This window comes from Ciconia boyciana, chromosome 6 (genome assembly GCF_034638445.1).
Source record: "Ciconia boyciana chromosome 6, ASM3463844v1, whole genome shotgun sequence".
Lineage (NCBI taxonomy): Eukaryota > Metazoa > Chordata > Aves > Ciconiiformes > Ciconiidae > Ciconia > Ciconia boyciana.
In genome coordinates this window covers 62,037,863-62,064,599 of record NC_132939.1, presented here as the reverse complement: position 1 = coordinate 62,064,599, position 26,737 = coordinate 62,037,863, and the positions used below count along the sequence as shown (strand labels likewise).

Here is a 26,737-nt window from a genome sequence, read left to right as displayed (position 1 = left end):
CCTCACATGCCTAAAATTCCACGTGGCCCTGAAAAAGAAATAAATTATTAGAGTATATCATAATAATTTTTAAAAAGGCAGCACAACCACCTGTAAAATATTAATAATAAAAAATAATAACATAAAAATGAATATAAATAAATAATAATAAAAACCCCAAACACCACACCCCTTCTTCTAAATGGGGGAGGGGGAGGAGGAGGAGGAGGCTCAAGCTTACAACTCTAGCACGTTTTATTTTGTGTAAATTTATAAAGACAACAATCCTAGTCACGATTGTCACATTGTACAGCACATACCAATACAGTTGCAAACAGAACTCCACGCAAAACTAAGCGCTAACAGTAGCTTGAATCACTCTTCCTGCGATTGTCGTATCTAGACTAACAGTATTACACTAACACTGAAGAAAAAATAGTTCACTATAAAACAGTGATAGAACGTTTTTATAAAATATATTCCATTCCAATAGCTTTTCTACATACTGTATACTATAAAACTCTCCCACAAAAATTAGTGTCTTTAAATATACATATTTAATCTGAACTGCACCAAGATTAAAAACAATTAAAAATATCAATGATTTTTTTTTTTTTTACATTAACTTCACAGTATTTGTTTGCAGTAGAAGACAAATCCAGTGTTTAAAATGCGGGGCAGGACCGTCCCCTACAGAGACAGAAACCGCCCCACAGTGAAATAGTTTATGAAGAGACAAGCATAAGTGTGCAATGTTTTTAGTACTTCTCTGTAGAGCCATGAACCATTTTGAAAACATGCTCCGAGCTATTGCAACTTAAAAATAAGAGAGACACACAGAGAGATAGCCAAAAAAAGTCACCTTAAGAACAAAAATAAGTGCAAACATTTTTTTACTTTAGAAATTCAAGCTATGAGGAGTGGGAACACAAATACCAGACTATGAGAACAGCGGGTTCATGATGTAGTAAAGAATGAGAAAGTCGGGGGGTTTTTTTTTTCTTTTTTTTTCTTTTTTTAAAAAACTTTTGCCCCATATTCACTGCAGTACAGAGCATGCTCATAGCATCAGTTTAATGAATTATTTCTATACTAAGATCAGACACAAACTTGTTTCAACTTTTCCCTGCTCCATACGCTAATGATGTTCTTATGGCACATCCTATTTTATGATCTTAAAAAAAATAAAAAGAAACAGTAATTGAAGACTGAAATGCAAAAAAAGTGTCACAAGAATGCAAAATTAAGGTTACCAGCTTCAGTAATGCTGACTCTACATTAAACTCTTTACATGTTGTTCAACATGCAAAACCCATTGTTATAAAATTTAAAGTGAAGTGTAAATTAACTAGTTTTGAAATAGATTAACAGTAATAATTCCACTTAAAAAAAAAATCTAATAAATACTATATCAAGTATCTTCAGGAGAAAAAAAATAACTTAATTTTAGTAGAAAGAAAAATAACTTAATTTTAGTAGATTTTGTTCAGTGCTATTTCCAATCACAGCAAAAACGAAAAAAAAAAAGGAAGAAAAAAAATGATTAAGTAGAATAAGACCACAGTACCAAAGCCACTTATGTTCAAGATACAGTACTCTCCCACAACTTTCATATGTAACAGGTTCAGCAAAAATATTTTACAGTCAAGAAATTAGACTGAAAACAAAAAAACCCAAAACTATAAATAGAAGCAAAATTTCACATTACATGTACATTCATAGTTTAAGAGATGAATAGTAAGAGGAGGCTGTAACAAGTAGATCCTGATTTTCTTTAAAAGAGGAAGTACTTATTTAAAAAAAAAAATCAATCCCATATTATTTTATGTAGGTAGTGCTCAGTTTTTGGACCAGAGGAGGAAGGCATTGGGAAATTTTTTCTTCATAAGATGAAATACAGTATTTTAAGCACAACTTTTAAAAATAATCTAACTCAGTGCTTCAAATTCATTTTAAAATAAACACTTAAGTTTCACAAAACAACTCCAGGAGTGTCAGGAAAGCTGGTGAAGCAACGCTAATGCAGCAGAACAACATTCAAAACCCTCCGATATTATTATTATTATATTTCAGTCCTGTGTACATGTACCTTGTATGGGTAATTTGACTGGAAGGGAATAATCTGATATTTACCGACATGCACAGACCAAAGGATGCTCTATTAGGCAAGTAATTGAGTTATTTGGAGTAAAACTGGTTAAAGTTACAGGCAGCCTCAGTTTACAAACAAAGTTAAAAAAACCCCACACCTAAAAATACCCCCAAAATCTCCCCTGAAAAGGTGGGACATGGGGGAGAAAGTTGGGCCACGTTTTCCCTCCAGCGGTTTATCTTCATACTACCCCTTCGAAATACCAGCCATTGCACAGAATTTGGCCCAGAGGGAATCACCAACTTCATAAAAAAAATAAAATAAATAAAACTCTGAGCTGCTGATTTTCACATAGCAGCAAACTTTTTGGAGAAGATCGCAGGGCATCTCCTAACACACGTGGTATGAGTTAGCTTGAACTAAGACAGCCCAGGAGCCGCTTACAGGGCTGCTGTCCTCCCGGGGGGGACGGGATCAGCCCCCGGGTGTCGATCCGGGAATGAAGTTACTCACGTATCCTATGATTTTTCATATGTCCTAGCGCACATCCTTCAATATTTCGGGAGTGAATACGCCGCAGACAGAAGGAGTTTTTCCGTCCACGTTTTATGCTCAAAAGCAGCTTTTCAGTAGGTCAGCCCACAGATGGGGATGGGTGGAAGGGAAAATTTAAGTCAAGTCCCGAGGCAAAAACTTCTCATTCAGATTTTAGGACCGACTGCAGAACTATTCTAACATAATAAAGAGAACAAAAAATGACCAGTACCAAAGACGCAGCCAGGAATCCTCAACCCCCTTTACAATCGGGGCCAATTTAAGGTCTCGTCTAGCTCTATAAAATAAGAGTACGGCCACTCACTCTGCGATATGCAGACAAGTTTCTCTACACTGAAATGTATTTAAATCATAGCTCATCTCTTCAGATGTTTCTATGCAACACGCAGAGAACGTTAGGGGAGCTTAATGGAATCCAAATTTTTCTCTGGAATTTGATTATAATCTTTTTTGAAACAAAAAAAAAAAACCCCAAACACAAAAACAACCAAAAAAACCCCTGACCACGAAGCAAGTACTTCCAGCATGAAAACAGACTGCAGAATTACTTAGATCATTTCACATTAATAATGTAACATGGGCGCGCAAGAGAAGACCTAAAGGACAGGGCTGGGAAGGGAGGGTGGCAGGAGAAGGGGGGAGATGGAAAGGTGGAAGGATTGCATTAAAAGGCCTCTGGAGTGTATACCTCTGCATCTTTTAAAGATCATATACCTGAAGTGAATATCACCAAAATAAAATAAAGGAAGGGGGAAAAAAAAATTAAAATTCAGATGCTGCCTTTTTTTCCTGTTTTGTTTTAAAACGATGGGGGGGGGGGGGGACGGGGGGACAGGGACTTAAAAAAAAAAAAATCACGCATCTCAAACAACTAAGGACTTTACAAGGCCACAATGAAATTTGCGGATATGCCTGTACAAATCGCCAGACTGCGTGAACCGTCTCTCGCACCACTTGCACCCGTGGGGTTTCTCCCTGGTGTGCACGACCGCATGGCGGCTGAGGTTGTGGGAATACTGGAAGCTCTTTCCGCACTGGCCGCAGGTGTAGGGCTTCTCCCCCGAGTGAGTCCTCTCGTGCCTCTTTAACGTGTACATGCAAGAAAAAGTCTTTCCGCAGAGGGTACAAGTGGGGACCGAGCCGTCGGGGGACAGGCGGGTCCGGGAGCCGTCCCTGTCGCGAAAGTGAGAGCTCAGGTGCAGCTGAAGGATGTGCGGGCTCGGGAACACCTTGCTACAGAGGGGGCAAATGCAGATATGCCCGGGAGGCACGAGGACGCCCGAGGAGGAGATGTCCGACGAATCCATGTCGTCCTCGCTCTCGTCTCGCTCTTGATCTATATCCTCCTCTCGGGCATGAGAGCTGCCATTCCCCGCGAACATGTGTCCTAACCCTGTCACTAGGCTTTTGGCTGAATTCCCAAAATGCTGACTCTCCGGACTCCTGGCTTCGCCGTCCTCCTGATCTGACAGCAAGTCTTGTTCATCTTTAACAAGTGGCTCGGTACCCTGCTGCTGGCTGTCGGAAGCCAGCTGTCCAAAGACATAGGAGGGGTGTAAGGAATCTCTCCCCGGCACGGGCTTGAAAGACAAATCCAGCGCGCAGTCCACATCACTCGAAGCCAGGGGATGGTTAACAGACCTTTGGGACAAAGGTCCTGTGGAACTATTGACATTAGCCTTTGTTTTTCCAGCTGCTGTGGCGCACGGTTCTGCCTCTGTCGGCACAGAGCTGACACTTATATGATCAGAGGACCAGGCGGGGTGACTGCTGACCTTTTCTTTGCCTGCTGCTCTCTCGTATTCTGCAACGCTGAATTTTTGTTTGTTTCCTGGGTCAAACTCGTGGACCAGGGGCACTCCGGCGTCTAGAAAATGCTCCGCTTTCTCCAAACTAGCCGCCTCATCATTAATCTTCTCTTCCGAACATAATTCTTTATCTTTCAACTTGCCCTTGCAGACTTTCACAATGTCATACATGTGAAGGTAGCTAGCCGCAGCCAGCACATCTTCAACCGGGAGACTGTTGAATTCCAGCTTTCCCTCGTACATGAATTCGAGCAGCAGGCTGAAGGCAGGGGCTGTGACAATGTCACTGTTCAGATGCACAATATCCCTTTTGTCTAACTGGTCCCTGTAGAAAAGATGGAAGTACATACTGCAAGAGGCAAGAACGGCTCTGTGAGCTCTGAATTGAGCTTCTCCAACTAAAACAGTACAGTCACACAGGAAGCCCTGGTGACGCTGCTGACTCAGACACTGCAGCAACTGGCGGCTATGGTCTGGAAACTCCATTCTTCCTTCATAACCTGTTCAAAACAGGAAAAACTTGAATGCTACTGTAAACTAAAGCCTCCTAGCAGCTGTAACAAACAGATCGGCTTTTTGGTAACACAAGCCAAAGAAACAGCCTTGGAGATAACGTTTACTGTTAATTGTCTGTAATAGTTTTACTGGGGGGGGTGGGGGGGAGAAAAAAACCGACACAACATGCTTCTCATCCTTTCGCACCTGCTCCGAACAGGAAAAACTTGATTGTAAGTAAACAAAAGCTAGTAAAGCAGCAGCCCCTCCAACCTTTGTTTCTCCCACTAAGCACTTTAATAAAATTAAGAGAAGGAAAGCACACACACACAAAAGCATAAACTCCCAGGCTGTCTTCCCAGCAACGCTAACTCAGGGCATCTTTTAATAAAGCATATTACCCACGTCACGCACATACACACACGCACATTTAAACTTTATCCTCAGTCGTTATGCACCGAATCACAACAAAACAGTCGCGGCTGGCGCTGGGGAAGCGGCGTTTTTGCAGGGAGGGAGCAGGGTGGGGAGGGGGAAGCGGCCCCGGCCCCGCACCCGCATGCCGAAAGGGGGGGGGGGAAATAAAGGGAAAAAGTTTCCCTTGAAGTTATTAAAAGCCAAGGAGGAAAATAAGCGGCGTTAGGACGGCGAGAGGGCAGGGCTGAGGCTGCAGCCGGCTACCTGCCGCGGCCGGGCGCTTACCTTCCCGCGGGGCGCGGCGGAGCCGGCCGCGGGCGCGGAGCCGGGCGGGCAGGAGGGAGCGCGGGCGCGGGTGCGTGCGCGAGTGCGAGCGAGGCGCGGCGGGAGGGAGGGAGGGAGGGAGAGAGGCAGGCGGGAGGGAGGGAGGGAGGGAAGGAGGAGTGCTCGGTTTGCTAATTACACCGCAAGCTGGAGAGTCAGCTGCTCTGACTTCACTGCGATGGAAATGCTACCTCCAGCTGTGCGCCTTTTAATGCCATATGTTACTCCAAATCTCGCTACCAGCCAACCACAGCTTGCTGCCTTTTAAAGTTCCAGCAGCCCCATTTATAGCCCGCGATTAAATCCCACAAACTTGCCCCGAGCCCGCCCCCCCCAATACTCCCCCCCACCCCCACCCCGGACCCCACCTCCCGCCGCAAAGTTGCTCCCCACGCCCGCCGCCGTGACCTTCGCCGGCGCCCGGCTCCGCGCAGCGCGGGCGGGGGGGGGGGGGGCACCGCGGAGCTGCTTTTCGGAGCCCCCCCCCACCCCCCCTTTGCAGCCGCGCTCCCCAACTTTGCAGGGAGGACTTTTCCCTTGCGGGGGGCGGGCGGGGGGGGGGGTGTAGGTTGGCCCTCCCGGCCGGCTCACCGCGTACTCACCGGCGTGCGACGGCGGGGCTCGGCGTCCGCATGTGCGCGGTGGTGCGCGGCGCTCCGCGGGTGCGGCGCGGGGCCGGCGGCGCGGCGGTGTTGTGGAGCAGGTTGTTAGCCGGCCGCTCTCGCGATACTTTCCCTCCGAGCCGCGGGTGTGTGTGCGTGTGCGTGTGTGTGTGTGTCCCCGTCTGGTGCACACAATAGCCCCCGCCACCCCGGCCAGCCCCGCCGGCGGCGGCCGGTGTGCGCTGCCGGCTGCGCCCTCCCCCCCCTCCTCCCCTTCTTCTTCCTCCTCCTCCTCCTCCTCCTCCCCCCCTCGCGGCCGCTGCATTGGCAGCGCGGCCGTCCCGCTCCCAACTCCGCTGCGCCGCCGCGGAAAGGGCGCGCACGCCCGCTGCAGCCCGACGTGCCGCGGAGGGCGGCGGGGTGGGCCGGGCCGGGCTGCCCGGTGGGGAGCGGAGCCGCCTCCGCGGAGGGCAGCGCGGCAGCGGGAGTTGCGCGGCGCCTGCCCCGCGGCGGGGATGGGGCGGGAGGCGGCGAGGCGCTCCCCCGGATTTATCTTTAGTTGCGCGTCAGCTGATAAATACCAGATGCCTACGGATTTTTCAAGATGACCTTTTCGATAGTTGATTTGAATTTTAAATTTTAATTAGCTGTAATCCCATCAAAAGTGAGCGCCTTCAGAGGGAGAGAGCGGAGAAGCGCGGGGCCGGCGGGCGGGGCCGGGGCCCGGCCGCGGTTCCCAGCGCAGCGCCGGGGGTGAGAGCCGGCCGCCGCCGAAACCCGCCGCACAACTCCGGCTGCCGGAGCCCCGGGCGCCTCCCCCGCCCCGCTGGAGGCCGGAGCGGGGCCGGCGGGGGGAACGTCGCTGCTGCGGGTTGTCCCGGAGCCTCCGGGCTGCAGCGGTGGCGGGAGGGGAGGCAGAGGCGGCCGCGGGCGTGAAGCGATGGGCTGAGGCTCGGGATGGAGGGTGATGTTTAGGGTCTCGCCGCCCTTGAAAAGCAAAAGGGATGCGTTTGAGAGTGCCCGTAGGTTTGGGGGAGCGGAGCACTGGGGTCACGTCAGCGCTCCCCTGCGAACACCCTGCGTGGTGCCGGTCGGAGTCTCTAGCCCGTGCTTGAGCCTCCAACAAGTAGAGCAGGGAAACTCCTTTCTCTTCCTTCCTCTAGGTTGCCTTGTCTAGATTATAACATCCGCAGGATAGTAACTTTTTTTTTTTAATGTATGTCTTCTCCAATGCACAATGGTGGCATTAGCACCGTAAAACATCAGGTTTATTGATTGGTATATTTGTTACTAATTTAATCCCATTCTTCGATATTTTATCTTCAGGCTCTTTGTCACAGAAGTCAGGGTCTGCATCGCCGACACCACTTTTCTCTCACGGACCTCAACTATTTAACTCCATTGGCAGCGAATGCCAGGATATTTGCGTGGTTTTTGAGCATTAACGACTGCATCGTCACAAAGCTCTTCTCAGGTATTTGGTAATACTATCATCCGAACCGTTCAAAGTGGGAAACTCCAGCCCAGAATGCAGAGGTGCCCAGTGCCAGCAAAAGAGTTAAAGGTCCTGGGGTTAAATCTGTCACCGTTCAGTAAAGCTGAGAGCTTTATCTATTTGTCCACGATCGCAGACCCGATCGGGGAACGGGAGCTCTCTGTCCTTTTAAAGACGGTATTATCCCACAGTCACAGCCTGATAATACAGGCTCTACCAAAAGTGGAACAATTTCTTCCCCAAAGTGCAAGTGCGGTTTCCATTAAGTTACTCTGTGGATTTGTCGGCTTGTAGAGTTTCGCTGTCTTTGTACACTGGGAATGTCAGGCAGTCTCTTGTATTCATATGAATTATGCTGCTTGGCAGAAATCCCTTATTTTGTGTAATTCATTGTTCATTTTTCCCTCTCCCCTTTAATACTAAGGGGTGAAAAAGTAAGATAAAAAAAGAACCAGTTTTAATTCCTGTTTGGGTGCTGTAAGCTAGGAATAATTGTCTACAATCTGGCAGTGTCTTATTTTTAGTAAACCAGTTACAGTCTCACAGTAAGTCTGTGGTCATTACCAAGTTTGAAATGTCAGAAAATGCAACAGCATTCCCATTTTCTCTAGGTATCCATTTTGCGCGTTGTTGGCTTGCTTTTTCAGGACTCAGAAATACTATACTCACCTTCACACCAAGGCAACGATAGATACAATACAGGTGTTGTGCTGATTTAACTACGGTTGTATAAAATACTGGTAGTACAACTCTCTAATGTAAACAAGCCCGAAGTCATTACTGGAGGCAAGGCAACAGGAAGAACTGCCCCAGAAACTTTATTCTGAGAGCTCCTGCATTTCTCAAGGCCCTCGTGAAAGCACGCCATGGTAAGCAAACCGTCTGCTTTCATCGCCCGGGCCCCTGAGCCCTTTGCAGGCTGAAGGCTCCCCTACCACGAAGCCGAGAAGAGGCTCCGTTTTCAGTCCTTCCCCAAGGGAACAGAGCCAGGCAGCAGCTGCTCGGCCGATAGGAAACTCCCCAACCGGCATCCATGCTCGGAGGAGATCACGACCATCGTGCCGCTGAACATGAGGACGGCCGAACATGAATGGGGACTGATGGAAGACGTTAGGAGCCACCATGTTAGGCATCCTTGTGCGGCCATGTGCGTTCCTGGGCCCAGCTAAAACCCTTCTGGGTGCCAGTGAGCCTTTTGCTGCTTACGGAGCCTTCTAGAGTTGAGCAGAAAGCCCAGGTTTAGGGCAGAGTAAAAATCAGGGCTAGCCCCGCTCCTGGTTGTTTATGCTGCCTGGACACCAGCCAAAGCCCACAGAAATTAGTAGAAAAACCAACTGGATCAGGTCCATAAAGCCTGAGGACTCATTTCCATTCTTACCCCTTTGATCCAACAAGAGTATATATTTACCGAGTGGGGCCTCCCTATCCCTCTTTGTTGGCCAAATGCAGAAGTGGTAGCAACAGGTTTTTCATGTGATTTAATCGTTTTCTCTCTCGCTGCATTGGGCAGAAGCCTCTTTGTGTTTGTTTCTACATGATTTCAGTGCTTTTATGTTCCTTTTTTTTTTGTAGGGCATCTTGTTTGTGGTAGTCCAGTTGCATTTCAGAGGGAGAGTCAGGGCCTGAGATTGATACTTGCAGGGATTGAAGATATTTTCAGTGCATTGGTCATAGTGAGGTTTATTTGCAGAAGTTCTTCCAAACTTTTGCAAAGGTTGATTTATCCCGTGCAGAGAGCAGCGGGCATGAGAAGGACTGGATGCTTCATTCCCTCCTCTGAAACAGGGAGGAATTTAACCCCAAAGGATGCTGAACCCTGTGGTGTTAAGAGAAGGAGCTGCCATTGGCTTCCACGGATCTTCCCCGATTTGCAATCTACTCCAGCGCTTACCCTGCAGTCAAATCCAAGGTCAGCATTCAGGGGGTTGCTCCATTTGCAGTCAAGTCATAAAAGTGGGCATGACCTTCCCAAAGGTCTTTTCAGGCATGTCATCTAAGACTCAAGGAAGCATTACCTTGCACTATTGCCATTCCAGACATTAATCAGAGCATATATTGCAGACAGTCTCCTGAGCAGTGTGCTTATGTGAGTCGTATTTGTTTTATGGCTGTCCTGCTGATTTCTCCCCGATAATGAGACCCTGTGTGTGCACTGGAGTATTTGTGAGTATATATTGTAGCAGCTAGGACCTTACATCTCTATTGTCAAATCATCCTACCAAATGGATAGGCTCATAGCACTAAGCTGCGTGTATAAATTACATATTAACTTGTTGTATTTGCTATAACACGGCTATCAATAAGGATACACTAATCTAGCGACATGCATTAAGAGCGCAAAGGACTCTGCAGGGGTACCGCTGGTGCAGGTCACGTTCAACTCCGCAGCAAGAGCTTGCAACATCCCCGTCCGAACCAGCCAGGCATTTAATATCACACCTGTACTTCAGCTCCCTTGTCAGCGGCTGGGAGACAGCTTCCTCTCAGCTATTCATCTTCCATAGTTTCACTCAGCTTGCCTAACCCTCAGCTTCTGGTTGGTTTTGGTACAATCTGCCGTGTTCTGGATTTCTAGAAATGGTAAATGGAAGGTACTTTTTCAGCCTTTAAAAATCCATTGGTTTTTTTCTGTAAAGGGAGCACACTTCTTAGTTTGCAGTGGCGAAGGAAATTTGTATGGCATTGATAAGGCACAGTCTCCTTTTTGAGAGGGTTTTTTTTTCTCCCTCTTTCACCCTTGCTAATCACCCTGGCAGCCATATTTTAATGTTGCTTGTGTTTTCTTTGGCACATTCAGAATATCATATAAATTTACTTTAAATAATCTAATACAATTAAGCAAGTTATTTCCTTTTTAATATTTGCTTTATTTATTTATCTATCCATCCCCAGGAAGGAAATCTGAGAGCCTATGTTATAAATTAACAGGTGTATAGAAGTTTGTAGCAGGATATATAGAGAATGACAGTGAAAGGCTGTAAATAACAGTGGACAGTCAGAGACAAAATTGGTGTCTGCTTTGGGACCAGGCGTAAGATTTACCAGGCCCAGACAAAGGTCTTTAAATCAGAAGCTGATGTATTCTCAGATAAGCTGAGCAGCACTGGCAGGGTCCAATGTAGAGTTACTAATTTCTTATTAAAGGAGAGGTTCTTAATTGGCATTGCTCTATTTGTAAGCAAATAATACATCGCATTAACAATGCGCTTTATTTTAGTAACTCCCAGAAGAAAACAGGGCTAAATACTGCAGAAGTGTTTTGCTAGATTAGGACTGGGAAATCTCACAATGGAAATGCTTGCTAAGCAAAAATATAACCTAGAATAAAGGGCTTAGTACTAGCAATGTTCTGGTGCCAGCTTAGCAGCAGTTCCTCAGAAAATGTTTTGTCCCAGGATAAATCAATTTTACCTCCAACTGTTATCCTGAGCTTTGTAAGGCAGAGAGTTGGTGTACCTATCCCACTGTCTGTAAAAGGTCTGTTAAGCAGGATGCTCTCTTGGGACTTGTGGGTTTGGCCAAACATATTCATAGAACAAGTGTTGTGATCCTCAATAGATAAATCTGCAATCTCAGGGCATAAACGGCTCTATCTTTTTCTCATGTGTGTGGCATATAATATTGGTCTTCTCTTTATTTTTGGTTTTCCACGGGGTTTCCAAATCAACCCAGCCTGAGCAAATATAAACAAGCATAAGCATCCCAGATGCGAGTTAAAAAAATAAAATCCCAAACATCTCACTTTTCTCCATTCCCCATACTAAAACCTTCATGTGCTACACAATTCACACCATCATTGCTACAATCTCTTTGTTGTTGGCCTTACTCATGCCCACTTCTGTCTTCCTGAACCCGTCCAGATAGCTACAGCAATCACCTCTACTATTTCTTTATCCTTTTATCGCGTAGCAAATCAAAACCAAGCTCCTTGTTCCCACCTCCAAGACCCTCTGTAATTTGGAGCACTGACAGTGGTGTCATCTTGTAGCCCCCTTCCCTACCCTCCCTGGGTATTTTCTTCTTCCCTCACCCTTGTATCCTTTTTGTGCTGTCCTTTGGGACTAGAACTGCCTCCCCTGCTCAAGGAGCCACACTTCTTCCATTACAAACACTATTTCTGTCTCCAGATACATAAACTACCAGTTTTTAAACATATTGGGTCCGTTTAGCAGGGGCTTCTGTCCTCCTCTTCACCATGCTTCAATATTTCTTTGGTGTCGTTCTCCTCGGCTTAGTCCGAGGAGCTGGGATGAGGATTTTGGGAGAGGTGGCACTGGATGGGAAGGGTTTTGGGGTGAATCTGGGAGGTCTGTGCAGAGAGAAACTGGGCTCAGCATGCTCCCAGCCTGTGCTTAACTCCTTTGGGAGCCTGGGTGCCAAACCCGCGCCTCTGAGAGCAGTCCAGCCCCAGGAATGGAGAGAGAAATGGGAGGCTGGGGATGAGGAAAGCACGACAGACCATTTTTCTAGTCAAAAAGAGCTGCTGTCATCTCAGCGCTGTATAGTAGCCATCACACTGGTCGCTCCACTTCCCTCTGATGTATTCCAGGTGGAGGGGAAGTCCAGAGAATGTCATGTAAGAAATGCAAATAAAAATATTTTTCTAGACTTCCTTCTCTTATGTACTGTCTGCCAAAGTCTTTGCTCCCCTCCTTTACTGTTTTGCCTATGGATGTGTTTTATGCTTTTACCTTGCTCTTCTGGTAAAAGAAGAACTACTTGCTGCGAGTTTACATAACTTGCTTTTTACTGCTCTGGAAATGAATGTGGAACTTTGGTCTTAATTAGACTCTCAGTATAAGTCCTGTTTTAATGAATCACTGAAATATGTGAATAATATTAAGCTTCAGAATATGGCTGTGGAGTCCACGGGAAGTTGGATACTTGAAGCTGGTCGCCCGGCTGGGTCTATGGCGAGACGAGCGCTTAGCACCCGGGCGAAGGTGTAGTAAGGGGGAAGGGACTCCCTGAAACTGGGAGTAGGTTTGAATTTAGCTGCAGGTAGACCCCTCTGCCCATGGAAGAGTTTTGATTTCAGAGCCCATACTTGTGTACTGAACACTTTGCTCCTGCATCATGGCTTCACCGTGCAATGAAGTGACAGGCTTCACAACATCAGGGGTTCAGGCTGCAGTTTGAGATCCAGGCTGTTACGTTACCGAGTTCCTCCTGCAGCCCAGCGAAGAGCCTGAGCTCCACCTGCACCCATAGAGGAGAAGGGTTTTAGCAGTTTGCCCTTGGAAATGAAATGTTCAGAATACGGGATAGTGGAGGTGTCAGCAAATGTGCAAAAGCTTGGGAAAAAATACCAGCTCATTAAGACATACTCCTCATGCTTTTGCAAAGTGTCAGTCTTGTCTGGCCAACCCGGTGACACTTACTAAAGAGCATTTGGAAAAAAGGCTTCCAAAAGACACTCGGCACCAGGCTTAGCTGAGGTCAGCCTGTAACAGTTAATAAGTGAAAGGAAACAACCTGGAATGGTAATCACCTGCTGGGGACCTGCGGGCGTCACTGGTAGGATGTCACCTGGTCAAAGCAGGAAGGGATAAATGGACCGCTGTCGTGGAAATGCACTAAAGTAACACTAAATGGACTAGGAGATTTGCGTTTAAGAAGCAGCTGTGGGCCAAAACCCTGTGGTTTTTACATCTCCCTTAGTTTGGCTGACCTTCAAGACCCAGACTTGAGGATGTGCCTAGATGGTCCATTTGCCTGGGGTAACTGTAGGACCTTGGTTTGCGTAGCCAGCAGTGTACACAAAGTGATGTGCTGCTGCTCATGTCTGCCTTTAATTCCATAGTCCAAAAGGCTAAGTACTTATTTTCAGCCGAGTGAAGCAGAAATAGCCTCCAGCTCAAGTCCAGAGCAACGTTCAAACTACACCTTTGTAATTGGGATACTTTCACGCTTTCTGCTGTGTCTTGGGGATGAATGTGCAGGAGGATTTGTGACTACTCGCATTTAGACCAGACTTGTAAGAAGGCAGGGAAAGAAGAGGAAAGCAGAGGTCCTTTTAAGATCAGTTAAGAAAAAGAAATCCTGGAATTCGTTTTTTTTTGTTTGGTTATTGGGAGTTACACCTGAACTCTTGCAGCTGTTCCAGCATTTGATGCAGAATCAATACTGAGAAGACTGGCTCTGATGCAGAAACTGAAATCCAAACAATCTCTCTCTCCTAACTGGGAGGTCAAATTGCCGATTTAACTCATGTCTACAGGTAAGGTGGGCAAACGTAGAGAGATTTATATAGAGGAGAGATTGGAAAGAAAGAAATTGCAAGTTAAATGGTGTTTGAAGTGATAGGGAGCTCTGGGGAAATAGGCAAAACCTGAACAGCAACGAAAGGATAAAAATCCTGAAGTTCTCTAGAGAGGCTGAAAAAAGTACATTTTATTTACTGGAAAAATAAGATGGGTAAAGGCTAAATCCCACAATCCCTTACTCATGCAAGGAATCCTGTTGACTTAAATACTTGTGTAAAAGTATTTCTGTGGGTAAAGGATTTGTTGGACTGCGTCCAAAACCGGGTTAAGGTTGATGTTTTCACAGAGACGGCAGTTTTTCGTATGCCACCCTGGGTAGTAAACGGCAGTCATGGGACACGTTTTACAGGATGCACCAAATAAATAATAACAAAAAAACCCAACCCTTTGCCTAAGTGCGTGGGAGGTTGAGGGTGGCGGGGGGCTAAGAGGAAGGTGACTCAGTGACCTGGGAGGCAGGGTCGCTGGTTACGACTGCCGCGGCCGAGCGCGGACCCTCTGCCGGAGAACGCCGCTGCCAGCACAAACTCGCACAAGTTGTTTTGGCGCCTGGCCTAGAACAACACGGGGCTGTTTTTTCCCTTTTGTGCTCAACTGCGTTGCACTGGGACAATGTGAGTTTTTTAATTTATACACAGAAGAAAGAAAGAATACAACCTTTTTTTTTTTTTCTTTTTCTCTGCTGGACTTATCTTTGCATTTGGTGATGTTACAAAGGCAGGTCAGCAAGTATTTTATTCTGGCGACAAGTTTTCATGCAAAGGGCGCAAGGGGCGGCTGTGGCGGACCAGGGCACCCATAATAGTCACAGACAGAAGAGAAAACCCAGGATGTGCTGCCCCGGCCTTTAACTTTCTGCAATGGGCTCTTCAGCTGCAGGCTGCCAGGTCCAGCTGATGCAGAAAGAGGGAGAGAACAATGAGCGGAGCAGAAGGGAGGTTTTAGGTGCTTAAAGCCCTATAGACAAATGAGATAAAAAGTCCCGTCTCCCCCGTGCCCTGCTCTTGGCACCAATGACTCAGGGAGCTGAGCTGCAGATCTTGCACTTGTCCAGGTGTGCCTGGATGGAGATGGAGTGACTCTGGCCATGCACGACTCTTCCCACATCTTCAACGCAGGCAGCAGAGTGACTCTTGCGCGTACCTGCCCACCAGCACCAGGAAGGGCTCCACTCTGCCTACAGGAGCCCAGTCTGAGGAAGCTGGAGGAAGACTTCCTCATCGTCCTCATCCTCCTCCAAGACTTTGCAGAAGGTGCCGTGAACGTGCACAGGCCCAATGTCATTGAGGCTTAGTGCTAGGGAGGTGCTCCCTGGATCAGGACCTAAATGGTTAATTTTCAAGTGGCTTCTTAGAGCAGATGTTCCCATGTGTATCCCCTCCTTCCCTCTTCTGACACATTTCCTACACAAACAGCAGATTGCATTGCTGCTGTCCTTTTGATCTGCGGGAGGGGGAGGAAAATCCCACACAAATGATATTAGTTCTCTTTGCAGGCAGGCTGGTGACAGTGCGTACGGGCATGTGCCTCCCTCCCACCTCTCCCTGCCCAGATGTCTTTTCTGGGACTTTCTTCTTTAGCCTCTGACCACTTCTGGAGCCACTTTTAAGGTTGCTTACCTTAAAGCATGGAAGGAAAGAGGAGGTAGGGTTGGAAAAATTATGATTGCAAAACATTGCTGTCTGTCTAAACACATACAGAGGCTGGCATACAGGCTGATCTGTCTGCTGCCACGCTGCTGGTGCTCATGCGGTGCCTCACACTTGTGTATCTGTGCTCCTCGCAGGCGCTGATGAATTAAGCCGTGCTGCCTGGGTGAGGCTTAAGACCTTCCCAGGCAGGAGAAGATCTTTGAGCTTGTGTCCGAGACCATTCCCGATCCCAAACCTGCTGTCCAGACCAGTGGGATGTCGACCTGCACGCCTGCATAGTCTCAGGGTGGTCGCAGGGGGACGGCTCTTGCAGCCTCGGTGCAAGGCGGCTGAGGGAGGGTTGGCAGGAGCCTGCAGGATCAGATCAGTATGGGGAGATCAGCCCTTCCCTCTTTCTTCCAAGGTGAGAACCAGGGACAGCAGATAAACTTGGCAAGACGGCAGGTTCGGGATGAATTAAAGGAGGTGATTCTCTATGGGACTGTGGTTAAGGTGTGGATCTCCTTGGTACAGCACCTTCAGGATGCCAAGACTGCATGGGTTTGGAGGCCCATGAGAAAATTTCATGGTCAATAAATTCACCAAAAGGTGTTAAACACAATGCACTGGTTTTGACTTAGAAAGCCAAATTCTTCACACTGTGTTGACAGTGTGAAGAATATTCTGGGGAAGTATCACTGATTGCTCCCCCTGTTCTCACATTCATCCTTCCACATCACTGCTGTTCTTTGCTGAGGAGAAGACACTCGACTAGATGTATCTTTGGTCTGCCCCAGGATGGTCTTTTTTATGTTATTATCTCTAGATCGAGATGGGGAAGAAAGCTTGCTTTCACCCTGCTACTGGCAGCAGTTGCAGAAGCCCTCTAGACATATGGTGGAGATGATGGAGGTAGATGTGGTGGCCACCAGTTTTCCTGGCATCATCCTCCTAATTCCTTCCTGTGACTTGACTGGTGTGAAAAAGGCAAACAGTTCTGCCTGAGCTCTTTCCTAAAAGACCAGACATCAGAAAGAGCCTTTGGGCTGGCTGGGATGTTTAAAGCTGCCAGTATGGCTGGCCTTGCCACAGTAGCCGGGTGGATGCACCAACATGGGGCAGGACACATGCGTGAACCAGCCTAACGCTGAGCTGGCTGCCACTGAGAAATCTAAATGTAGCCAGTGGAGTTTTGGAAATCGGATCTTTTTCTTCATTTAATTTTGTCTTCTTCCCTGCTTTAGCATCATCCTAATTTCTAACCCCCAGCAGTAGGCTTGTAGTATCAGGGCTCTCTCCTGTTGTCTTTGGAGGCTTCTGTAACAAACACCTGATTATTATGAGAATGATGTTTCTTGAGGCAGGGGATGGGAAGGCTCAAATGTGACACTGTGACCAGCCAAAACAGCAAGCCAGGGAGGGACTGATTGAAATGCTCTAAATAATAAATTCTTTTAAACCAAAAACAATTCCAAAGAGACTCAGCGTATTTGCAGATGTTATTCATATAGAAGAGTCAAATATCATCAAATAACCCACTAAGCCTGACTTGCTCACTGGCTTAGAGAGGATACACTAAGCTTTGCACTTTATTTCACTTGGTTTCTCGAGCTTGTAACCAGAACCAGGCAGTTTGCAGCAGTCAGCCCGCATGTTCAATTCAGCTCCTTCTTCTGTAGTTAAAATTGTTAAAATTGCTCAAGAGTATGTAATGAGCCCGTGTCTGCGCGGCTGTGCACCAGCATTTCTGCAGAGGCATAAAGTACACATGGATGGATGCTGGGTGGGTCTATCGGGGAGGGTGCATGCAGCGATGCAGGCTGGCACGGGCAGTGCTGGCACCTCCGCTTTCCCAGCGCCAGAACATCTGCCCCTGGCACCGGGCACCGGCGGCGAGCAGCCCTGCTCTCGGGGTGAGCCCAGCCCTTTGCAGCAGTCGGGCAAAAAATACACGTAGCAGCAACAGGCAGCGGTGGGGAAAGGAAAGGACAGACTTGTCACGCTCCTGGAAAGAAAAGTGCAGGTTGTTTGTCTTTCATGGTGTTTCAAATGCAGTAGCTTTTCCAGGAATGTTTGGGATATTTCTTAGATGGTGATTTTCCTTGGATTTAGCAAATTTCTGATGTTTAGTGTTTCACCTTGACTCCAGGGGAAAAAAGAAACCTGCCCAGTTCTTTGTCTTCCCCATTTACCTTTTCTCATTATTTCTCCATTGCAACCGATCAAGTGAGCTCTCGTTTCAAAAACTATGGGGGTAGGAAAGCTAGAGTTTGCTGTACTTTCATTTCCCTGTAAATTTTCTGAGGTTGATGAAATGATGAGAAGTTAGAGACTGAAAGGAAAAGCAGTCGGGAAAATGGGGACAAATGAATCCCTCCCACTCCTCACCCTGGCATCTCCCCAACAACTTTTGGTTTATTTTGTTCAGCAATAACAACAATAGGAAACAGAATTATTTGTCAAGTAATCAAATGTCCTTTGTGAATGCTCAAAAAAGTGATTTTTTTAGTTTATTTCCATAAGCATTGGGCTTCGCTGCTATACATTCTCAGGGCTATTTAAGAGGGGTTTTTTTTCTGGGAGAGCACATTTCGTTGAAAGGACACCAGAGTTGCCTGAAGAAAATTAATTTCCAATTCAGATGAAATAAGGTGAGGGAGGAGGAAAAATGGGAAAAGTTAAAAGTAAAAGCTTTGGAGAACAGCAGGTTATGGTAGGTGCGCTTCCAGCCATCAGGAGCTCAGGCTTCGTGTGGGAGATGAGGATTCGCCCAGAAGCGTGGGAAGAGCAGGGTCTCCACAGAGCATGCAGGTACACTTGCTCTTAAATATTATTCTGTCCATCAGATCATATTCTTTGTACTATATCAGTAAAAGCTAAAAGCAATTTCTTTGTTTGTGCCTTTCCCAAAGTTCCCGGCATCCCTCATTCCCACCTCGCAGTTGGCCCATCGCGTGGTACCAGCTCTTCTTCCCAGCTGCTTTTACGGGTCGTCCCAGGAGTGTTAGGGCTCAGGGCTTAGGTGTTTGCCCTTCACATCAGGAGACTGTATGATGCATTTCAGCATTTAAACAGATAATTTTATCAGTTTCATTGCCTTGTGTATAATATCTATTTATGAAGTGTGTGTCCATATGATTTCTACCACTGAGCTTGTAACCCTGTGGCAGCCCTAAGGCTTAGTAGACTTACACACAGAAAGACTCAAATTCTTTCCTTTTAACATCAAATCGTTCGTTACTGTGTGATTTATTCAAAGGCTGCAGCATGGAAAGTAAGAAATGCCTGTTGTTGCCAATAATATAATCACATGTGGGGCTTAATCCTGTAAACATGCACAAGTAAAGTTACTTACATATCTAAGTCTTTGGTGCATGCAGCCATTTGAATGTAAACTCCTCAGCCTGAACGTGCATCTGTACAGTATTTAACGTGAAGGGTTTGAGCCAGCCTGGGGTCTTTGTGCTAAATATATAACAATTATTATACAGAGAGTATTAATGATTTGTTTGTGTGCTGCTCTTACATCTAGTGCCAAATATTCTATAGAATGTGTATCTGGGAAGAATTTAGCCCTTCGTATTTTATATCTGTAATAATCCATGACTGAGTTGCTGGATTCCATCTCATTTGTATATGCCATATTTTTTTCCAGAACATCTGTTTAAACCCACACTGGATAGCTGCCAGATTAGTGGAAAGGATATGGTATAAAGAAGACTTTTGTTTCCTCCGAGCAAGGAGAAAAAATAAGTTACAAGTCGGTGCATATTGCCGAGAAGAAGCAACTTTTTCTCTCCAGAAGCAGATGTCCCGTAGTGTTTGAAAATGAAATGTTTTTGTGTCTTGCAGGCAAAGGTTCTGCGCTTCAACAATATTGATTGTCAGTTAGTACAGGCTGTCAGCCTGCCGTGGTTAACCTACCAGTTGTTGGAGAGACAATCATGAGCAATTAAGAATCACATTTCGCAGTTTCAAATGCATCCATATTGCCACTTTATTCAAAATCCTTTTTTTCATGTTGGAAAGTACATCGGTGAGAGAGAAGGAGTTTTCTTTTTTCCCCCTGCCAACCATATTTTCATTGCTGGCCAAATTGAGAGAGATATATATTGCTCATAAACTTACTGCAGTTTCTTGATTAAAATCTTACATGCAGCACTCCTTTCAACATCAATCTATAATAATAAGGAGGGAGCACATTGCATTGCATGTCTTTGTGTTGCGCCTTAGATGCAAAGCACCGGGGAAGCATCAGGGAAAGATTCAGCTGCAGAACAAGCAGTAGCACAGTGAGAAAAGGACCGTTCTTCGTGAGGACGGGCCTTTGTGATTTGAAATGGGGAAAAGGATAGGAAGATTAAAACCAAGAAGAGCCGAAGGCTTAGCAGTTGAAGTTACAACGCCGCTGGCTATGCAGCAATTATGGGAACGGCTGATAGAAGCAAGGTAGCAAAGTGCTGAAATCAACCCGTTATGCCAAGAAAAACCGCCCACGTGAGAGGAAAGACAGAGTGCTACGCAACCCCAAAATCAGCAGTGCCTGGAAAGCTTGTGGCTCTTGCCACCTCTTTGCCAAGCACCTTTCAAGGCTTTGGTAGCTGGTGGCCTTTTAAAGGTAAATATCAGAGACACTGGGTCTGGGCACTCTCTCAGCATAAATCCATGTGCTACAGCACCTGTGCCAGGCACTATGCACGTTATGTTGTCACAAACTGTGTGCATGCAGTCACCTTGGCTGGGGGGTTTGATCCAAACACCTGGGAACCATCTCAGAATCATCAGCCAGCATGACTTAGAAGGACTTTAGGCAAAGACAAATCCTGCCTCCTTTTCTAGAACTTTTCCAAACCAAATCATTTCCTAAAAGCAACAAAAATCCATCAGTTCTTCCAAGAGAGCACACCACTCATGGCCTCAAAAGAGATCTCTGACCATCAGATGACTCCCTCCATGGGGTTTCTCAGCACTCCGAACCTCAGAAGCCCTTCCCACGCCTCTGCCACCCACCTCTCATGAAATCCATGCGTGGTCTGGGTCCATAATGCTCAGGGGAATGGGACCGGGCGAAGCACCAGCAGGTTTCGCTGGTGGGAATATGCCCCTTGCAGAACACATGAGGTTCTGCCTTACACACAGGGAAGGCAAGCAAATGTCAAGTCCTGAGCAAAACCGTATACATCATTCAGATGTCAAGAGCAACAAGTAGAAAATGTCGGCGCACACTTCACAATTAAGAGGCTCAGAAAGGCAAGTTGTCTGTGAAGCTGTCCATGGAAAGGATTTCTTTCCCACCACGCATTCCCCTCCATCCCATCATCATTACAAAAACCCCCAAACCCTGAGCAACATCAAAACAGACCAAGCCAGCAATGGACCCGAGCCGAGCATCACAGTGCTGCCTTGGCACTGCAGCACTGATGGCTTAATCAAGTGAAATCTTCATGATTTAGGATCTCAGCAGAAGTATTTCAGAAATGATCGACTATTTGGGGCAGCATTACCAGCAAATGAAAGATGCTGAAAATGGGGAATCACAAGAAAAAAGGGAAATTATGTAGCTGAATAATATCGAGAAATCATCTCCCACACGCAAATGTACACAGGTTCTGATACCAAGGCTGGTATGAGTATAAAAGTGAAGAGTTTCATCTTTAGTAATACTTTGTCAATTCAAAACTTAGATTAAAGGGATTTCTGTGCAGTACCTCTCTCTGACCATCTTCACCTCTCTTCTGTACAAAACACAAATTTGTGGTTTCACAATCACATTTTCCTATTTTTAAAACACGTTTTCTCTGCTGTCTTGCTTTGTGAGAAAGACACTGAAACTGCAAGAGAAACTGTCTCGACAGAGGAAACTGAAATGGCTTCATGTATGACATGCAAACAACGGAACAAAGTAAACACCGACAAAAATAGAAAGCAGTGCTTTGTTTTTTCTCTGATCTTATGTTTTTAGGGGATATTTGTGATTACGGAGAACTTCCAACATTTCAGGCAAATGGGAAATTTTTAAACAACTGATATAGTAGAGAGTTTAGGCGTTAGCATGCGATGAAACAATATCTTATTCTCACTGACAGCAGGATACAAAGATTTCTTGTATTTAGGACTCTTCCTGAAACTAGCAAGAAGGACGGATAAATGTCTTTAAATGGACTGCAGATCTTTGCATCACACTCAATAACTAAATGCTCTGTCTCTTTGATTCTTCTAGGATTAAACATTCAAGAAAACTAAACATGCTTTTCCCCCCTCTCCTATGTTTGCCTTTGACTTGAGGAAACGTTTTCTATCAAGCGATTCAAGCTGTGGAAAAAGCCGAGTACCCTGAGTACCTTACTGTGATTTATGATCCCCAAAATCTTGATCCTGATACCAGAGATGAGAAACTTTGGTCTGCTTTGAGAAAATGATTTGATCTTATGCTAATCTCAATCAAACTGTTGACACTGACATTAAGCAAACATAATAGGGTGTAATTACATTTTACACTGATCTATGAAATATTCATGTAATAATAACGAATACATACATGCAATCATATAATATCATCATCATAAACCGTGGTCAAAGACATATGATATTTGCAATGCTTATACCTTGTTCATATAAATAAATATTCATTAGGGCTGAAACTAATTACTGCATGGTCGATGACAGCTGAGAATATTAAGCACCGCTACTGAATTATGCCTTTGAAGGCAATTTTGAAATGACATTCATTTTCAAGTTGTGGGTCAGTTTATTTGTCCAGCTATGATAATATTTTTTTCCAATGGAAAGAATAATGTTTATACTAATCGTCATGAGAATGTCTAAGCATTTTCTGTGACTAGTAATCAAATGAGGGAGTTGCAAGTGTCTGTAAGTACACCAATGTTAGTCTATTTTCATATTTAAAATTGGCCTTTCCCACAGCTCATTCAAGTTTATGTTCTAGCCACATGTCCCACAGATAAATAAACAGATGCTCTATATAAAGAGTTAGATCATATTCTGAATGAGTGAGGAACATATGTCATCATTAAGGGAAGCTTCGGTGCCAACGCTGGCATTAAGGTAGAGGAAAGAAAACAAGGAAGAACTTGAAATAGAGCAACATAATCCCAAGGAAGTTGTCAAAACCAGAAGAGAGGTTATTTGCACTAGAGTTGGCAAGAAAATGTTGTTCAGCAGTTTTTGCTGAAAAACAAAAGAACAGGAAGAGGAATTTTTGATTTTTAATTAAAAAACATCCTCTGTTGTTGGCAGCTTTGGGCTGAAACCAAAAATTATGGTTTTTTACCTCAACATGCCAAACCCCTAAGTTTTGTTTGAACAGAACTTCTTGCACGGGATTTAAGGTGCCCAGTTTTCCAACGAAACCAATGACAAGACGAGTAAAACTGAAATTTCCCAAGAATATTTCTCTTTGTTGGAAATCTAATTTTTTTTTCAGTAAGAAATTTTCATGGAAGTGTTTTTTCCCATGCCACTGATGAAAGGAGGATATTCAGATATAGCTGATAATAGATCTTTACTGTCTGCATGCAACTAGATGACATTGTTTTTATTGTTACTATTGTGTTGTGCACTTCATAAATAGAGACTGGAAAGACAGTTCATGCCCAAGAGATCATTGTAATCTAAATATAAGTCTAGAGGCTTTATTTAGAAAATGTACAGAATCAGGGTTTTTTTAATTGCGTGCATAAATATTGTTCAGAGAAAAATACTGTGCACACATAAAAATAATTTTAGTTCCCGGGATTTGGGAAAATCATAAATGAAAAATCATGCTATAGGTAAAAAAAAAAAAGAAGAAAAAGTTATCTGCAAATGCCTTCACCAATTTATCTGCAATTTGATCATAGCGGATGAGCAGAGGACTAACAGCCCGAAGAGCTCCTTGAAGTACCAGAAAGGGGAGGGAGTCTGTGATGGGCAGAGGAGAGATCACTGATGCAATTAGAGGGTTTATGTAGGATATTGTTTCAGGTGACGGTTGATTTCCTAAACCACAAACTTCCCAAGATACATCTGAAGGTGCAGTGAATAACAACGCGCAAAGCACTGGAAGTTTGTTGGAAATCTAATTTTTTTTTCAGTAAGAAATTTTAATGGAAGCGTTTTTTCCCATGCCACTGATGAAAGGAGGATATTCAGATATAGCTGATAATAGATCTTTACTGTCTGCATGCAACTAGATGACATTGTTTTTATTGTTACTATTGTGTTGTGCGCTTCATAAATAGAGACTGGAAAGACAGTTCATGCCCAAGAGATGGGCAAACTTCCTAAGATACATCTGAAGGTGCAGTGAATAATAATGTGCAAAGCACTGGAAAGACAGAGCTGCTGTTACACTGATTTTTATTTCTAAATTCCCTAAAAAAGGGTTTATTTCTTGGATGAAATCCACAAGAACTGGGGGATCCAAGGGTGGGAAGGAGAGACTGTCTCGAGGAAAGGAAAAGACCCATTTCCCTGCTATCGGTGTAGCACGATGGGATCCGGAAATCGGGGGCAGGCTGGGGAGCCTCTGGCCAGTGGTCCGCAGGGGAGGTGGGACCTTCTGCATCTGCACATGGTGCATCAGCTCTGGACGAGGGTGCTGGATTTAGCGAGCCACTTTCGGCTGCCGAATGGTTGCATTGGTCAGTGGCAGTGTGTAAAGATTTGGCAGTACATGGCCGGATCTGTGTGAGACTTGGCTGCCTGCACCACCTTTTTATGCACTTAATTTGAGAAATGAGTACACGACAGAAATCTCTGATGGCCTGGTGCGACAGAAAACATCCAGTGCTCTGTAAGCTGAAAATGTCCTATAAAGCCCCAGATTCAGGTGTAGTCCCATCTGAAACAAACACCAGCGTGGCACTCTGCATTTGGAAAAGAAACTTTACCAGGGAAGTTGTCAGTAGGTTTTTGGAGCAGGACCATTCACACCAACAAGCTTTGGGCTATTTCTTGTCCACGATTGTGCAACTGTCCTTCTGTCCAGGTCTTCAGCACTGCCACTAAACAAGTCCCACACTGACCAGCCCTTGCCAAGGGGTCCCGAGTGTTTGGGAGTGAGGGAAAGGGACAGCCTGGTCCAGGGTGGCCGCTTAGGTTGTCTTCTCCCAGTTGTTGTGGCTGTCACCACCTCCTCTGGATCTCTTGTATGGGCAGGTCTTCTGAGGTTGACTGGAAGGAGAGCAGAGCCGTGGTTTGCTGAACGCAGTCAGCAGGTGCTGGCAGCTGGTTGGCAATCGGGTACGTTCCTACCTCGCTCCAGCTATTTCATTTATGTGACAGTTTGTGGGAAACATCTGGCACGGCATCTGACTGACACATCTCCAGCTACAGAAAGCTGAGAAAAATCAAAGCAGCCACGACAGATAACAAAATGCAGTTTTATGCATCTTAAACCTCATTCTCTTCTCTCAGCTACCAGACCTGAGCCAGGGTAATTCAGCTAGTCAGTGAAGGACAGGCTAAAGATAGCGTGAACTTTGGTTAAAATGTTCCTGCCTGATGAGACGATCCTTGAACCTGGCCATCCAGGTTCCCCTACTTGCACCATCACTGATTTTGTGTATGACCCTGGGCAAGTCATTTTTCTTTCCCTCACCTCAGTTTCTCTCCCTAAAAGAGGGAAACGAGAGACTGCTTTGGTCATGCATGTTGATATCTGCCAGTGCAGCCTAGAAGAGTTAAACGTAATTACAGCCATTCTGGCTCCATTGATGATTGTACGTAACTTTTGGTGATCATCCAACAGCCAAAGGTAAAACAGGACCAGGAGCTGGAGGCTGAAACTTTTTAAGTTCAGCCTGAATGTGTAGAGCATGTTTTTAGGCAATACTGCCTTAAAACATTGCCATTGAACGTTCAACATTGCCATTGAACCACTGCAACGGCTTACCAGTGACCATGGTAAATTCTCCATGCACAATATCTATGGGCGGTCTGGGAGTTTTTCTGACAGAGGTTCTAGAGGACTAGAAATGTGTTTTAACTTTCATTTTTCCTTCATCCTACACCTGATGTTATTGCTACTATAAATTAAAGATAATACTATTATTTGAGGGGAACCAGGGTCTCTGCAGGGCTCCGATGCATGATCCAGTTACTGCGAGTGAACAAGCTACCTCATGTCAGCTGAGATGTGGTAACTCTGCGGGTACTTGCTCCTACAAGCAGTAACAATAGCTCCCTACAGCAACTGTGCGCTATTTCAGTTTTGCTTTCCCCACCACAAGAAGTGCCATTCCACTGCCTTTACAAAAGACAAAGCGTGCACACGGTTATAACAGTTGCCCAGCTCAGCTGGGCTAGCAAGCACGAGCTTGTCAAATGGCAGTAACTCGATCGAATGTCTGAGCGCTAATATTGAAACTCTGCTGAAAATGAGAAGACCTTTTTGGAGATGTGTTCATTCTTAAGACATGGTAAAAGTGGATGTGGTTGTACGGCGGCGAAGTTCAAACAGGTAGCCCACAATCTTTTCCACGGGTCTACGTGAAGCTCTGCAGCTTCGTAACCAGTCACTGCTGCTGCTATCCAAAGTCACTGCTTAAAATACTCTCTGCTGTTGGAATACACCAGAACAGCCCTCCTCCCACATCCAGCCCCCATACAGAACGATCTAAATGCGAAAGAAATGACAAAAAGAGTGTTTTTGGAAATAATTAGGTCAATTAGAATGTAACAAGGAGAGTGGTCTAGACATAGACAGCATTTAAATTAGCAACAAACTGCTCCATTTGGGTTCTTCACCTATTTAATCATCAATTCATCTATGCGAATTCCTAGCAAATTAGAGAATTTGCTAATTTAACGTACCCTGAAGGTGGTGACTAAATTATGTATCAATGTCACTCATGCCTGCTCTGTCTAAAGCATAAGAGAAACACAGTCAGGATCTTCAGAGAGGGACTTTGGTATCACACGCTCTCCAAGGATCACACAACATGCTGTTTTAGAAAGGTCTGTAAGGTTAAAAAAGTCCCTTTGGTTCTGCATTAGCCAATCTGAATTTCATTTAAACTTTTCTCGCCCCAACCTGAAGCCCATGCACAAAGCCGCCAATACAAGAAAGGG

At 45.5% G+C, this 26,737-nt stretch overlaps 1 protein-coding gene and 1 long non-coding RNA gene across 3 annotated transcripts; one reads left to right on the top strand and one right to left on the bottom strand.

Moving 5' to 3' along the window:
- Positions 1 to 232: 232 nt before the first annotated feature.
- On the bottom strand, positions 233 to 6,404 carry ZBTB42 (zinc finger and BTB domain containing 42). 2 transcript variants are annotated; one of them, XM_072865206.1, is made up of 2 exons: positions 6,273 to 6,404; positions 233 to 4,934 (listed from the first exon to the last, which is right to left on the bottom strand). In XM_072865206.1, the coding sequence occupies exon 2, from the start codon at positions 4,918 to 4,920 to the stop codon at positions 3,490 to 3,492; it is 1,431 nt and encodes a 476-aa protein (XP_072721307.1). In that variant the 5' UTR covers positions 4,921 to 4,934; positions 6,273 to 6,404; the 3' UTR covers positions 233 to 3,489. The 2 variants fall into 2 exon arrangements, with proteins under 2 accessions (XP_072721307.1, XP_072721306.1); XM_072865205.1 differs by lacking the exon at positions 6,273 to 6,404 and adding an exon at positions 5,632 to 5,753.
- Positions 6,405 to 6,455: 51 nt separating this feature from the next.
- Positions 6,456 to 12,335, top strand: LOC140653285 (uncharacterized). The gene is made up of 3 exons (XR_012043073.1): positions 6,456 to 7,025; positions 7,599 to 7,746; positions 8,415 to 12,335. It is a non-coding gene; the product is annotated as an uncharacterized lncRNA (long non-coding RNA).
- Positions 12,336 to 26,737: the final 14,402 nt, after the last annotated feature.